This window comes from Lupinus angustifolius, chromosome LG20 (genome assembly GCF_001865875.1).
Source record: "Lupinus angustifolius cultivar Tanjil chromosome LG20, LupAngTanjil_v1.0, whole genome shotgun sequence".
Classification (NCBI taxonomy): Eukaryota; Viridiplantae; Streptophyta; class Magnoliopsida; order Fabales; family Fabaceae; genus Lupinus; species Lupinus angustifolius.
In genome coordinates, this window is record NC_032028.1 from 2,008,033 (window position 1) to 2,024,694 (window position 16,662).

A 16,662-nucleotide genomic window follows, 5' to 3' on the forward strand; every position below is an offset into this window, starting at 1 on the left:
TCCTGTACAAGGTGCAGATTGATAGTTAGCATTAGAGCCATAACATGTTGCCATTAAATAGAAGCAACTCTCTATTTTAATATTAGACACATTGCAGTAACAAAAACGAAATTAAATTTCAACATGATCCTAAATGGCAATCTCATCTCAGTTTTATGTCTTGTATGAGCTGCAGATTCTGTTTATTTTTTACCATTGAAATTATAATTCCTAGGATCGAATTAACTGAGATTTCGAGGTGGCCTCATAGCCTGTTCATGTGCATTGGGCTCAATGCTGTATACCCTATGATTTGGTGGGTTCCTCAACAGTCAACACTCTGTTTGGTGTAGAAATGTAGTAGTTTTGGCTTTCATCACTATTAGACATTTTATTTTATGATTTTTTTGGTGCATGTTGTTGGTTATTGTAACTGCTCCGTTATTTGCAAGTGTTGAGTAGTTTCCGCACATTGTGCTAGGTTGCCGGGAAACTTGTTGGTTTTGGTTCCCTGATTTCTGTATGATGGTTACATTTCACGGGCTACTTTGACTATATATACGAGCAAAATGAGAACTTTGTCCCCAACCCACTTTGGTCTGTGAGTAGGGTACTATCATTTTTAACCATGGCTAGGTATTTGACCCTACATTGCAAGTAGCTGTACCTGCCCCGTGAATATCTCAGCCTCACCTATGCAATATTATAAGCTAAACAAGAGACACCTTCCCTCTTTCTCTATGGCCTCTTTAGAGTTTGTTTGCGAGTTTAGTTTTGGATGAGAAGGAAGAGCAATGGAAAACAGACTCTTAAGTGCTTTATTTTATGATGATGATGATATTTTCTATTATTTGAATAACAAGAATACAATGATATTTTGAAGATATTTGGCTCACATGATATATCTCTATTTCAGTTTTGTATTGCATATCCAATCATAGTCATTGGATACGGTATTCCATATCAGCAGTGTGTTATGTCTACGTACAAAAAATAATTTCCTTGTTTTATCTTTCACTCATAGGCTCATAGCTTACCTTTTTGACAAGTTGCCATCAAATGTTAGAAAATGATATCTGCATATAAAATAACTACATTATTGCTTACATCTTACCTTTTACTTGTTTTGGGAAATGAAAGCAAAAATGTACAGTGCTTGTTTTATTCTGTTACAGCTTACAAGAAAATAATATGGAAGTGATTTCATTACTCTAAAATATGTGTGTATTATACACGGTTGGTTGGTTCACGTGATACATGTTTCATTAAGTTTTATATATGATGAAAATTCACTTATGGTCTATTTACAAGTTGAGTTTTGGTAGAGAATGAAAGGTGATGAAAGACTTGAGAATCATAAAATACACTTGTAAAATGATTCTAAAACTTTCTCTTATCATTTTTTCCATCCAAAATTCAACTCGCAAACTAATCCTAGAGAGAGCTGGTGTAAGTATTCTCTGTTATAACATCATTGCTTATTGTAAATGATATATGTGGTTAGGCCAAAATAAATATATATGCATTGCATGCCATGCCACTTTTTGGTACATATCAGCTGATAAGCCAAAATGTAAACAAGAGGAATAATTTTCCTTAGCTTATAAATCAGACCAATGTTTCTCTACTTTGAACGTGTACAAATGACAATACCACATCCCTATTCCCAACTGCAATAAGTCCTTCTCATTCTGCATTGGGAAACCAAGCTTTTATCCTTTGTTTGATTCCATTTTTATTCACAGAAATGAGAACCAAATAAGTTGGAATGAAAGGAAAGCTTGTCATGTCAAGGAAAATGTTAGAAAGTGTGGCAGATCCTGAGGCTGAGAGATCCAAAATATGGATTGAACCAAAGTCTAAAGCAAATGAGTTGAAAGTGGCAGTAATATACTATCTTTCCCGAAATGGCCAGCTTGAACATCCACATCTCATGGAGGTTCCAATCTCTTCTCAACAGGGAATGCTATGTGTGAAAGGTAAGTGCTATAATAAAGGAAAACATATATATCATATATACTTAATTTGATTTACTCCTACATATAATGTTCACTTACTGTTTCAACTTACCATACTTGAGTAGATGTGATAAATAGATTGAGTTCTCTCCGAGGACAAGGAATGGCTGACATGTATTCGTGGTCTACAAAAAGGTGCGTTCAATTAAATTATTAAATCTTCGGAATCTTAAAATATATGTTTGATTTGGTCCGACTCCACTTGAATAATTTTTTTGGCATCGTCCTTGATCGCAGGAGTTACAAGAACGGGTTTGTGTGGCAAGATTTGTCTGAGAACGATTTTATTTACCCGAGTAGTGGCCATGAGTATATCCTTAAAGGAACACAAGTGGTAAAAACTTGCTTGAGCTTTCGATCCTACGAATAATATCAACATCAAGCTCATCAGAAACAAACAATTCTAGCATGGATGCACACTCCACCACTACTATCAAGGGTGGAATTAAGAACCGGTCATTAAGCTCATGTGATTACAAACATTACAAGGCAACGATATCCGAGGAGCTTGCTAGCAAAGGTGCTAATGCTTCCACTCAAACTGAGGAGAAGGGTAGGAAAAGGGAGGAACTTGAAGAGTGTGAAGGAAATAATGCAAGGGAGCTGCTGAGTGGGAGTGAGAGATCTTTGCCATATTATTCTTCTAGTTTTAGAGTGTTGGAAGGGAGCTTGGAGAGTTATGATTATGAATCAGCAGATATCAGAAACCAGATGGTAGAGAATGAATGTCCAAGTGGGAGGGTGAAGGCTTCAGCAGTTCTGAAACAATTGATCAGCTGTGGATCCTCATTGCCTAAAAGTTCATCATAGATTTTCAGAACCAGAAAAAGAACTTGAAGTCACTAAAATCAGATTATGTATGCAGTTCTAAGTTTGAGATGGAACAAATAAATGTAGTTTATGTGTTGCCACTTCAACTATCCCTTCTGTCTTTTTATGAAATTGAAATTTATTATGATTATATGTGTTGACAACCAAATCCTATAGAGTTGTGTTTTTAGGGCATATCAATCAGGGAGCAACTCAAATTGCAACAACTAAAAAGCTAGGACAGAATTCTTTTAAATAAATCAAGTATCTTAATGATTATTAATTAAATGCATAATAAGCACATGTTATTTAATTAGTTCAGTTCATTAGACTTGGCTTGAGATACAAATGACCAGCATACACCCCAATCCTAATGAATAGGAACATGGAGCTCAATGCAATCTAATGTGAGGAGGAGCAAGAACTTTCCAATTTGCACAATATTGTACCAAGTACCAACTCAATGTGACAGGAAACGTTTGTCAAAAATCATAAGCTCATTACATTAGTAGTCTCTGATTTATTCTCAGATATTCATTAGTTTGATAAATTCTACTGCAGCTGCTCTTGGATCTGGCTTTTCTTGGTCAAAGAAATATGTTCCTACTTCATATCATAGGTCATATCATGCAAAAACAAGAATCATCTTTTAGAATATCAATTATTTTCACGACCAATCATGCCGCCAAAACGAACCAGCAGAAAGTTAAAGGAAGAGATGGGACTAAGAATGAAAAACATTCATTGAAATGAATTGACAGGAACAGACAAACATTCAAATGTATCAAATCTAAGATAACAAATACACAGATGGAAGGTAATCCATATCTGAAAAACATCAAAACAATTGCCATCATGTCAGTGGCACAAGATACCTACTGTATCAAGTTCTTTCTATCCTAGCGAAATCATTTTTTAGACAAGTAAGGTGTCTCCATCAACTTGAAATTGACATCAGAGTTGTTCCACATTGTACAGTGACTTGGTAGTTTTGGAGTCTTGCAATATGCAGGAGAACCTTGCTGAGCATATGGAGATTGCACTTCAAGCAGCTTCTCAGGTACCTCCTCCAATTCCATGTTTTCACACTCAACCTGAAAAGGTAGACAAATAGTTAGAAAGAAGCAACTCGGGCAGAGCGACAAGCCAGCAGAAACATAAGGAATTACAACCGAACCTTCCGTTTATTGATTGGAGATAGTTCAAAGGCAATTGGCTTGTGATCGTCCGTATCTGATTGAATTATAAAATCAAAAGTTAAGGAAACTCATATCCCAGCCAAAAATGGACAATCAAAAAAATATAAACAGCAGTTACCTTCTCAATGTCCAAACAACAATTTGCAAAGATTATAAATCACAGACAAGAGAATAAAATAAGCCAAGATACAACAAAAATGCACAACAAAACTTATTTATGAATGTAATAAATACCATTCTCAAGTCCAACAGTCTTGAAAAAATGGTGCACATCCATCACAGTCTCAGACTGTGATTTGATACACTTTTGATGATTATGCAGAAATTGTTCTTCAGCAAGTTCACTGGGATGGAGAGGTGGATCCTCTGTCAATGAAGCCACCTTCAGGCTGTTTTTATTTTTTATCACAGGAAGGTTTGAAATGTCACCAAGCACTTTCCTTCTACCAGTCTGTGATTTCTCAGAAGCCTTATTGGCAGTTTTTCTGTTACTTTCAACATTCTTTGCCTTAGCATTAACCGCTTCATCATTTGTAATGACAGTAAGGTTACTAGACTTGAGATGTTCTGATAGTTTTCCGGGCTTCAATGACCCGTCGAGGGGTTTCTTTCCAACAGCATTGTTTATTGGCTTCCCTGCATTGGACAGATCTCCGAGTGGTTTTCTTCGACCAACCTTAGCTTTGTTCTGTCCGGTAAAACCCGCCTTCCCAGAAACAATTCCTTCTCCTGCACCATTATCAACAATTAGCCAAGAATGGTGAACACTGAACATAGACAATTAAACTCGAAACATATTTAAAACAAAAGAACCAGAACCATACCATTAACATGGGCATTGAGGTTTTGATCATGAAACAAACGACCAGTTCGAGTTGCCATTGTTTTACTCTGTATACTTTTCAATTCAATTTCCTGCATATATTTTAACAGGGTTAAAGTGTTAAACCATCTTTGAAAAAACAGAGAAAACATTTACACCAAAAATTAGTAAACCCCGAAATCAACATGCATGATTATTTGATACCAAAATTTAAATTATCAATTAAAGATCACCACTTTTCCCTATTTCCTCAATCTTGTTATTACAGGGCGAACTAATACAAGCATCATAACTAAAAGTAACAACCCTAAAATTCAACAAAAGTGTATTAAAAGAATGAGCAAGCCCTTTCTTCTTGGAAATGAAGAAGAAGAAACATGCAAATCCCCAATTGGACTAAAATCGCTTTCAGATAAACCTAACATACACATTCAAGATCGGTTTTTTCCCACAAAGATTCCCAAGATTTTAATCAACCAACAGTGGTAAACAAAGCAAGTAACCATTCATGTAACGAAAGATACAATAAAAAATTAAACCCATAAAACAATAAACAACTAAGTAGAAGAAAAACGAAAACTTACAAATGATAGTGAACAAAAAACTTCTTTTGCTTTCTTGATTGCTTGGTTTCTCTTTCACGTTTCTTAGATGACTTTGTTTTTCTCTTCGTTTCTTTGATCATGTTTAAAAGGAAGGGTTTAAGAGCACTGGAATTTCAACGGTAACTTTGATCCTTTTACTTTCTTGCCCCTGGAGTATAAACTTAATTACATTCATACCTATATAGTTATAACAGACAGAAGCCGTGAAGGGTGACACGGTGTTATTTGATCTAACGGCCTCACTGTTTTTATTCATCAATCATCATATTTCCTAATTTTTTATATTTAAATTTTTGTAATAAAGATATTAAGTTTTAAAATTCAATATTTTGTAAAATATATATTCATTATAAAACATTTTTTCTTGTTTCATAATCAACCATCTCTTTTCCTCAATCTTCTAATGTCATGATTCATATATCAAACCTAAAAATAAGAATGATATTAGAGTATTTTTTTACTATTCATTTATATTACTTATATTTAACAATATTCACATTTTTATTATATAACATTATACATATTTTTTCTCAAAAATAAATCATACTACCTATGAACCATTCTTTAGAGTGTTTATGTTTTCTTACAAGTGACCTTCACACAGTACAAGTTACATAGTGGACAATATAATATGTTCTACATTTTCAGCTCTTTTTGCTAGACATTAGCATTTAAAAAAAATGCCTAAGTGTTATTGTGAGGCCATTTAAAAAACCACCTACATGTTTATGTTTTTGTTTTTTGAAGCATTGTTGAAAAAGTCTCAAACGTTCCTTTAGTAGATATTTCTTTAAGGATAGGCCTACACATCATTCAAAGATGACGTTTGGAACTTTGTTAAAGAAAGTCTCAAATGTTGCCATAAGGTAATCACTATTGTGTTTGTATTCAGCAAAAAAGAATTACAGTTCTATATTTTTCTAAAACTTCCATATTAAAAAATCACATTGGCTAACTCTACTTAACTACCAACAAGACATTAATCTGGTAGTAAGACATTGCTACATCTTAGAATGACCAAAATATTAAATGTTCGATATTTGATAGGGGTAACCATACATCGTAAAAGAAATTAGTTTCTTACTAAGAGGTGAGGGTACCTTATATAAAAATACCTACTTCAATTACCTCAGTGCTTGCTTTAGGACACCAAACTCTTGTAATAAAATTTAGACATAAAAGCTATATGATTTCTTGTACTCAGGATGATTCTAGATTTTATTCCATGTTCAGAAATTTTGCCCCTTTCATCCGTACAGAATTTGACGCTAGTAATATTTTGCTGAGTAACTCAATTAAGAATGTAACCCTATACATTTGTCCTAAATATGTTTGTATTGCACAAGGAATTTATTCCTCATTTAGGAACTATTGTTTAATCCATTTCTAATTTTATCCAACCACTCTTATTTGGTTTCATATCTTTCCTTGATTTTTTTGTTATTTTGTAGCTTAACCTTGAAATTTTGAATTTACCATGTGCCCTATTTCAGCTTCTCAGTTCAATTTATTTAAAACAATCATGTGATCTCATTTACACCAGAAACATTTTTTTCAATACATTTACATGTTACAGTTATCCATTTTGCAATACAATTTGAGTATCTTATGCATTATTTTCACATGAAACCTGCAGTTCCGTTCTCTCTTTATGCATATATGTCATGGATCTTCGTTTATACCTTGAGTGAAATCTCAAACTGGTCTTCAACATAAAAATATCATCAAATGAGTTTCTAAAAAGTTTAAAATGCCACCCAACGTTTCGAATGAATTTTTTTGTTATAATCAACGTTATCTCCTGACTTTACAGACAAGCTAATCTCTTTCAAGATATAACTGACACTCCCACTTCCACTCTCAATAAATATTGTTCACATGAATCAAACATTTGATATTTTCATTTATTTGGAAATCTAGTTAGAACAAAGCTTGTTGGAGTGAATTTAACTGTAAGCATTTTAAATCTTTTAGAAACTCTGAAGCATTATTGTTGGGCTTAACTCTAAACGGAATCTCTTATTGGGCTACATTGTTATTTTTTCTTTAAAAAGCCCATAAAGATTAATTCCCTGGGCCCAGTCATTGAGAGTGGTGTGTAAAGGGGGAAAGGGGTTATGTTGTGTTGTGTGAATTGTTGGTGAAAGAAAAAAGGTAAGAAGATGAAATTGAAGAAAGTGGTTGAGGACAAGAAATTCTGGGTTGCATCATTCCTAATTACATGGGCGGCAGCTCTTCAGGTATATATGTATTTGTTATTATGTATTAATCTTCTAATTCAATTATTGAATTATTTGCAATTGCAGGGTCACATGATGTGGCTGCAGCGCCAAGACTCTTTCAAGCACAAATTCGGTGACCCTAATCAAATCAACCACAACGATTCCCACTCCGACTCACAACTTAATTGATTATTTCTCTCTTCTTTCTCTTTATCTCATAAATTAAAAATGTTAGGCTTAATGCCTATAGTACTACTGATGTCTACTAGGGTCTAGGGAAGATAAAGAGCTTTTGTGTTTAGGAGACTTGTTTGTACAATTTAGTCGGCGACATGAATCGAATGATGCTATAATACCGTATCTTGTTGAATTCTAAATTCATCTCTGTTAGTTATTCAACTATGCCTATCACAGACTACATGATATGTGTTGATCAAATCAGATTGTGTCCCTCTCACTTTATAAAGTATTACGAGCTCAGCTCAAACTTGCCTCTGAAATATGTTCACAATGTCTCTGCCCTGGCTTACTCATAGAGTAAATGAAATTGTATGAATGTTTTGTAGAGCCAATAAGTCATAGTATTTTGAGATTTTCCATCTCTGGATATTTTTGTGTTATATCAGGTATAAGCTTTTGTTACAGGGTTATCTCTGCCTGCAGTAACGTTCAGTGGGAGAGATTTCCTGCTTTTGCTGATGCTTGCCATAGTTTTGAAACTTTAGGGTTTAGGTTGTCCTATGGGAGAAGGGAACATGCTTCTTTCTCTTCTTTAGGAAATTGAATTTTCCCTGTTTGCTTGCCAGGAACCTATATCCAGACTTGGCTACATTGTTTTTTGTCATAAAAAATAAGGTCTAAAGAGGGTATCTTTGCACAACAGTAAGGTTGTTGCTAAGTGGTCATAAGTTCAATACGACCTCTTCGCATGCGGGAGAATAATGTGTATATCTACTCTCCCCAGAATTAAACGACACTGAACAGCTGTTATTTATTTACGAGTGAGGTCTATGATCTGCTGTAGGAGTTTTCTGTCCTTACCTGAGGGTCAAGAAATTAAGAAATATCTGTGTAGTATTTATTATCTATATGTAACTACCAAAAATACTGCCTGTACCAACAAAAAATAAATTGACATAAAATGGAGCCAATTTAAACTGGCCCAGGAAAAAGAGACCACATCTGATAAAAAAACAAATTATTAGTGGTGCTGACAGTTTTAATGCATTAATGCTTCAATATTTTCCTTTTGCAAAGATTCAGTCTTGAGTCTTATTACGAGTGGAAAAAAATGCTTCAATATTGGTGTCCCTTTTTGCTTGTTTACTAATCCTGTCCAATGGAAATGGGAATGTGGCAAATCATATTATGATGTGGGATCCAGGGTAAGCTGTGATTGGATCCCAAAGTTATGAGCTTGATACTATTCGAATTGAATTGTGTCTTTAAAGCTATTCCCCTGAATGTGAACTTGAGTATAAACACGGTGCATAAGACGTAAGAGTTAGGGGAAGACATGGATAGGAATAGGAATAGTTTGAGCTTCCACGGCTTCACGTTCTTGTTGAATGGGGATCAGTTATCCTATTTTTTGTGTCTTAATCCAATAGAAACTTGTCATATACTTAAAAAAATATAAAAAACATAAAATAACATTTTTATATTATTCGGTGGGATATGATTAGTTTGAGATAAGAAGACGTAAAATGTTGAGGAAAGAATAACTTGGTTCGTTCTTCCTGGCCCCTGTGGTCACAAGGCCGCACAACTGTTATTTTGTATTACTTTATCAGTTCTCACTTCTCAGGGTAGTCCTCCCATTTTTAAACTCATTTCAGATCTACTTTATTTTGTGATTCCTGTATTATGTTTTTGTTTCTAATAAATAATTTAAAAATCCTCACATGAAGAAATCGACATGCTTGTCACTTTTTGTTGCCCAAAATTCAGGTCCCGTTTTAAATCACTTTGCCATCAATATTCTTTGCATTCAAGTCTTTTTTGGCATGCTAAATATAACACTACTTAACAGTATACACAGACGGTCAGAACTACTTTGAGCGTGATGTATCTTAATTTCCTACTCCAAACAGGAAAATTGTGAAGGATTAGGACGGGTTATTAAAATTCCACTGACATAATGGGAACGATTTAAATATATGGATAGGGAAGTCAAGATGCACCTCAAACAAGATACAGTGTTGGTGTTAATCTCTAAGAGACAATTCATGGATTAATTATCGTGATATCGGTTAGAACTTAGTTGTGGGTGTGAAATCTAAAAAACTCATAAGTTCCACACATAAGAGTTTTGAAATAAAACAACCCTCTCAAGCCCCATATTGGAGAGATGAGAAACTTGAAAAAATATTCATGTTATAAATAGAGACGTTCTCTCCTCATTATAACTCGCCGCCCTAGTTGAGTGCGTTTTTATTCAACTTTTTTGCTGATGCATTTCTGGCAAACTTCTCCCCTTTCTTTCTGTGGCACAGATAATCATATTGTGAGAATTTTGAGAACTGAGATCAGTATTGAGGGAAAGAAATTGGCACAGGTAGCCAAATTATAGGAATTGACACTGATCGTGAGTATTGAGAGAAAGAAATTGGTACAGATAGCCATATTGTGGGTATTTCGAGAATTGATATTGTTAGCCATATTGTGAAAATTTCGAGAATTGACAGTGGTAGTCGTATTGTGGTGACTGATAGTCTGCTTGCACATTTTGGGCAGTGCCACGAAACGTCGTAAAAAGAGCGATCCGGTCGTGAGTCAGTAAGTATTATTTTGTGTCATTCAGAATTATTGCAAATTAAAGTAATAACAATACCCAAAAACAAAAAATAAAAATATATAACCCTCAAGAACAATTCATTTGATAGAGTTGTGAGATGTAAAATGTGAGTACACTAGTTTAAACTCCAACCACAATTTAAAATTATAATGGAATTATCTAATAATCAATCAGAGACAAATTGAAGGGAAAAGGACTTTTTTTGGATCTTTCATTAAAGTAAATGAATAAATTACGTGGGAACTACTATTATATTAATTACACGACTTAAACGATAACTACCTGATTCTGAACATTTTAGTCAAAGAATAATAAAAAAATTAGACAGTAATGATGTCGGCATGTTGGGTCTAACTTCAGAAATAAATCTTTACTCTCTTTCTTAATCAAATATTGTATGTTTTACTTTCACAAAATATTGTGTTTAATAATTTAATTATTTACTTTACATGTTGATTATTATAATGTGATATTTACTAAAGATCGAATCACACCTTTGTTATGATGAAAAGTCCTTGGTTTTGTTCTAGAGACGCTGGTTTTTGGCATGACATTGAACATAGACAGTAATCTTGGCAAAGAAGAATTAACAAAAAGTAAAATAATTTTCTCTGATGATATTGGATTATTCTATTTGAAGTTGCACGTCACTTAACATGTGTGTGTTTCTTTAATGTAACGTAAGCAATTCTAGAAGTAGTAACGTGTGACAAATGAGTATATTCATGGATGAAGATCATATGTCCTAATTCGATATCTTTAATCATGTTTCACCTATATATATTTAGACATGTGTATTTAATATATTACTTTTGTAAACTAAAATAAAAAATATATTATTTTTTATTTGTTGACAAACATTAATTCGGGAAAGAGGTATAGGAAGTTTAAGTAACACATCCTCGTTCACAAGTTGAGTTGGTATTGGTCTAGGTGGGAAAGTATTGAGTAGTGGTGTGGCTCTTGGTCAAAGCTCGAATACAAGTTGACCTCTACTCATGTTTCAGTTTCACACAAAGGACTTGAGATTTTATGATTTGGTAAGAGTTTCCAAGTTGAATATCACCAACTTTTTCCAAAACATAATACTTCTGTATGAAGGGAATCAAAATGCTTCTTGTAAATTCATTCTTCCAAGATTACCTGTGGCTAGTTGAGCCTAATATTACATATTATGTTTGTATGATTTTTAGTGTTTTACTATTTAAATATATAATTGGACTTATCTTTATATTTACACTCCACTTCTATAAAATACCTCTAATCAGAAACGTCTCCTATTATAGTATCCATATTCCATAAAGGATTGAATATTGTAAACTCAACCTTGTGAAACTAAAAATATTGATATTAATTTATTAAATAAATCATTTTATAGGATAGATTTTATACTTTAGATATATTTTCGTTAGTAATATTTAGCTAACCCCTTTTATTTATGGTGAAATATAGGTTAAAATTATCGACATAATATGCACCCAACAAAATTATCATATTGATCCAAAGTCTCCAATGTTACCAGACTAAGAAATAAATTACCACTGAGAAGTGAGAAGGTTTGACAAAAATTATGTGGTGACATGGTGACTATAATATAAGAAAAGATGTATACACGGATAATTTATGAGTTTTATACATTGTTATTATATCACCAACAATTGTTGATTTTTCAAAAAACATAATCCAAATGAATGATAGATAATGGAGTGCATGTGTATAAATATTTATACTGTCAATATATAGATTTTACACTCATATAATATTGATGATTCCGATCATATTGCATACGCAGTTAGCTTAATAAAAACCATATAGAATTTTGAAGTACTGTTCCACACCACCTCAATTAAGTACTTAAATAACAAAACTCGTGTTGCTCAATTTTGGTGGACTATTGCAACAAATATCTATCATTTTCATTTGGTTGAAATTTAAAAAATAAAAATAAATAATATAACTTGTAATAGTCTCTGAATTGTCACCATCTACCCCATGATAGTTTACTGATCCACTATATATATTTATATATGTAAGTTCTATATGTGTAACTTGTAGTAGTATCAAAATTTGTCACCATCACTAGTGGTGTAATATATATTTTATTTTTATAAACACTTGCGGTGTAATATATATTTCAAATAAATAAGGAAATTGCAAAACGGGTGAACTTAAACTTAAATGGTTACGATGACTTTGGTCTAATTTGTTACTTGTCAATGCTTAAGATTGCTTAATGGCTAGATTTAATATGTATGTATTGATAATGTAAATGTTTTTTACACCATCAGTAAATTATTTATCATTGATTTATTAACCGTTATTAATTCTCAAATAAAAATAATATAAATCAACGGTATATGCTGACAGTGTAAAAAACTTTACACATCAATACATAGATTTTAAATTCTTGGAGAACAAAAGTTACTCTTGCTACTAACATAATAGTATGTGATAATATTGATGTTAGACTTTGAAATAGAACGAGAATGAAACAAGTTGGTTATAGTAAAATGAGGGCAACTACGTGGATACGATTCAAAATATCTCTATGTATGTTGGACTGCACCAAGCTCATGGTATTTGGAATGTATATTCACGTTCTAGAATGTATGACCAAGTGAAAATGAAAATTCAATCAGTCTCAGATTAAATTTTAATCTATATCAAATAAGCTGTTGATTTTCATTTTCATCCTGAACACTTCTTCAAACATAACATTGGTATTGACAAAATGATAGAAGATTCCATGGTTTGATTTCTGACTAAAGCATTAACTGAAAGATTAAGCAAATTATCCTTGAGAGACTACTAGACTTTTGATAATAAGATAGGATACCCGAAAACAACAAATAAATTATAAATGAATACTTAAATATATTTTTTATAAGCTGAATACTTAATTATCATTACATGTTTCTAGCAGAATATTACGTGATAACTTTAGAAAATGATGAACACACGTATCATAAATATACAACCAATATTTAGCTTATAATTAAAATATGGCTTCCTATTCCCATGTTATGCACATTTTTTATTTCCAGAATCTGGATTTGGGGGTTATTTTTTAAAATGTTTCAAAAAATTTCATCACATTGGTTTGAATGAAAAGAAATAACATAAATTTCTGTAATAAAAAAATTATATGAAATTGTTATAACTCAATAAATGAACAAGTAATTTACATGTAGTATGATATATCAGTACAGAAAAGTAAATACAAATATGAACAAAAAGTTATGATCTTATACGTATATATATATATTCTACAATAACTACCACCCAAACTTTAGCCATCACTCACAACTTCAATTGAAACAATCCACCAAAGGAATTGTCTGCCTAATCTTCAAAATCTCCATATCATTCTCTAATGGTGTTAAATTCAAATCCAAAAATAAAACTCTCTTGCTATTTCCCTTCTCAATCTTCGTATCATCGCTGCTACCATCACCATTATCACCACCACCACCACCGCTACCACTACTCGTAGTTGTAATAGAACTTTGCATGTTAACATTTGAATTAGTTGCTACTCTATGACGCCTCATATGGCCTCCCAAAGCTTGCCCTATTGCAAATTCCAAACCACAAATAGAACACAAATGTGTTTTAAGCTTTGGAGTTGAATCATTAACCATTTGGTCCCCTTCTCCCGACAACCTTAGCTTCTTGTGGCTAGCACGGTGGCCACCTAGTGCTTGAAACGACGGGAATTGGCGGTTACATGTCTTGCACTCGAACACACGGTTGTTGTTGTTGTTGGAAGAGTTGAAGTAGGTTGTCTCAAATTCACCTCCACCTGAAAGTAACATCAAATAGTTGGCCATGGTTGTGCTATCAATTTCTCTTTCTCTCTTCATGGTCACAAATAATCAATATTGCATAAGAAAATTAAATGAAGTATTAATGTTGTGATTGCGGGTGTGAAAAGAAAAGAAAGGGTTAATATGTGTAATGGAGCTCTAAAACTTTGAAGGGTGCATGTGATATTTATAAAGGAGAGTTTATGGCTAATTTGTTAACTTAGCTTACGTCTTTTTAAGTATTCGATGAATGTTATATCTATGTATTGTTAGTATACAGATTTATGTAAAGATAAGTTATTATTTGTCGTTTATTTATATTACGTTAATAATAATTAAATATAAATGTTGAATGATGTAGTGTACGAAATTGAATATATTTTTTTCTCGTACCTTATTTGATAAATATTTATCATATATTTTTCATTATTTTATATGTATATACATATTTATATTTTGGTGTACTAGTACAACCAACATTTTGTTTTAATAAGTTAATTTGATGAGTTGAACTAGTGCTAGCTCTTTGTTTGACTAGTTGTTTATTTAGGTATGAAAAGGAGCATGCTGTGTAGAAGAAAATGTAGCTTGACTTCTTAATTGGATAATTGGTGGTCCACGCTTAAAACTTTCACAACCTACACAAGCTACCAACAACAATTTTATCATTTTTAAAACATTTAGTTTTTATAATTATCGCAAAAGGGCTTCTTTCAAATGGCAGCCACAATTATAGAAAGATTCACTGGTATTTGGAAAATTAATTTTCTTCTAGATTGTATATGACCAAGGAAAATGGAAAATTAAACTAACGTGCGTTCATAGGCTAAAGAATAAAGTTGTGTCCATTAATTCAGTTTGGGTAAACTTTTTTTGCATAACCAAATATGTTTTAATGTGTTCTTGACATGCGTAAGGAAGGTACACAAATTTAGTGAAAGAAAAAGATAGTTGTACACAATATATTAATATATAATAATGTTCAAAACTTTAAATTAAAAGATCAATTTAATATATTTTTTGAAAAATATTTGGTCTCGCATGAATTTGTTAAGTGAATATATTTTTTCAGTTAATTCATTTTACAAGTGAGAAGTTAAACTCGCTTAGAATACGTATAATTGTCTTCGTCCATAAATGTGCTAGTAATGATTAAAGTGATAGAATTAACTCATGTATTTACTAAGATAAGTTTTCTATTAAGTGACATAATCACTTTTAAAGAAGTGAATTAATTAATACCGGTGATTAAATTGTAAAGCGTGATCAATGCCATATAATTTGGAGAAGGAGAAAATACAACCGCCATATCTTTACGTCAAACACTCACATAAAAAGTTGTTCACGCTACTTGTTCAAATATATTCAAGGAATTGAGTGGGTACCATAAACAAATACATCACCAAAACGTTTATAAAAAACAAAAATAAAATCACTCTCAAATTTCATATACATCATATCAGTTTGTATTGATTTTGAATTTCATATTACACTATCATGGAAATTATGGGTGTTCAAATCCATACCGGTTCAACAATCAAATTGAAAATCGATCCAAAATAGATCGAAACCGCAAAAAGCGAATGCATATAGATTGTGTTAGACTTATTTTTTTAAAGACTGATTGGTCTGGTTCAGATTTTGGTTTCAGCTCTTGGATCCAGACCTAAGTGTGTAATACTTTTAAGTGTTTTCCAAACTTAATCTTAAGTCTCAACTCTCCAAAATTGTAATTATATTTTATTTGTTATATTCTATAACACACACTTATATATATGTTGCTATGTTTTAAATCATATTGATTATATTTGATACACTTTTTTAGAACTTAAACCAATCTCATAATCAAATGAAGAGGATTCAAGTGTTATTCTGACCAAATGTTTTATTATCAATTTTATTGTTGTGAAAGTATTATTGTTATTAATCATCAGTAGAACATTGTAACTATTAAAATTATGTTATAGGTGTTCATATTATTGTTATTCTTGTTGTTTTGTTGTCGCTACTATTTTTACTTTTATTATTATTGTCTTATTGTTTATTACTATTTTTATTTTATGATGTTGTTTACTTATACTATTGTTCCACACATTTTAATGTTGTTTCAATGTTGTTCAACACTATCTCTATTGTTGTTTTATGCTTAATATTTACTGATTTTTATGAGTTTTGAATATAAGTGCAATTTTAATATTTTATAAAAAAAACCGATCCACACCGAACCGAAACTGCATATTATATTTGGACCGGACATCTTAATATAAACAGACCAGACCGATCCAGAGCGCATGTTAATTACGTGTTTGGATCGGATTATTTTTGCCTAAAAACTGATCCAAATGGACCACAAACACCCCTACTGGAAATATAAAAAACATCAAAATAAAATTAACTTAAGTT

The 16,662-nt window shown here is 32.2% G+C and overlaps 2 protein-coding genes, 1 long non-coding RNA gene and 1 pseudogene across 5 annotated transcripts; 2 read left to right on the forward strand and 2 right to left on the reverse strand.

Annotated features, from left to right (window-relative positions):
• LOC109335894 lies at nucleotides 1,487–2,960 on the forward strand (annotated as a pseudogene).
• LOC109335895 lies at nucleotides 3,530–5,537 on the reverse strand. Of its 3 annotated transcripts, none has more exons than XM_019572140.1 (6): nucleotides 5,414–5,537; nucleotides 4,831–4,921; nucleotides 4,241–4,735; nucleotides 3,985–4,040; nucleotides 3,720–3,901; nucleotides 3,530–3,682 (listed from the first exon to the last, which is right to left on the reverse strand). In XM_019572140.1, the coding sequence occupies exons 2-6, from the start codon at nucleotides 4,886–4,888 to the stop codon at nucleotides 3,661–3,663; spliced, it is 813 nt and encodes a 270-aa protein (XP_019427685.1). In that variant the 5' UTR covers nucleotides 4,889–4,921; nucleotides 5,414–5,537; the 3' UTR covers nucleotides 3,530–3,660. The 3 variants fall into 3 exon arrangements, with proteins under 3 accessions (XP_019427685.1, XP_019427686.1, XP_019427687.1); XM_019572141.1 differs by having other exon boundaries at nucleotides 5,378–5,494; XM_019572142.1 differs by having other exon boundaries at nucleotides 3,530–3,901.
• On the forward strand, nucleotides 7,553–8,355 carry LOC109335899. Its single transcript, XR_002106276.1, has 3 exons — nucleotides 7,553–7,674; nucleotides 7,741–8,282; nucleotides 8,320–8,355. It is a non-coding gene; the product is annotated as an uncharacterized LOC109335899 (long non-coding RNA).
• On the reverse strand, nucleotides 13,589–14,389 carry LOC109335898 (zinc finger protein ZAT8-like). The gene has a single exon (XM_019572145.1). The coding sequence runs from the start codon at nucleotides 14,314–14,316 to the stop codon at nucleotides 13,762–13,764; it is 555 nt and encodes a 184-aa protein (XP_019427690.1). The 5' UTR covers nucleotides 14,317–14,389; the 3' UTR covers nucleotides 13,589–13,761.

What these genes read in the sequence shown, in the direction of transcription:
- LOC109335895 (XM_019572140.1), bottom strand. Translation starts at nt 4,888, where the DNA reads ATGGCAACTCGAACTGGTCGTTTGTTTCATGATCAAAACCTCAATGCC. An exon ending in GACTGTTGGACTTGAGAATG is followed by an intron (nt 4,041 to 4,240) that starts GTATTTATTACA and finishes TAATTCAATCAG; the next exon opens with ATACGGACGATCACAAGCCA. An exon ending in ACACCTTACTTGTCTAAAAA is followed by an intron (nt 3,683 to 3,719) that starts ATGATTTCGCTA and finishes TTGATACAGTAG; the next exon opens with GTATCTTGTGCCACTGACAT.
- LOC109335898 (XM_019572145.1), bottom strand. Translation starts at nt 14,316, where the DNA reads ATGAAGAGAGAAAGAGAAATTGATAGCACAACCATGGCCAACTATTTG.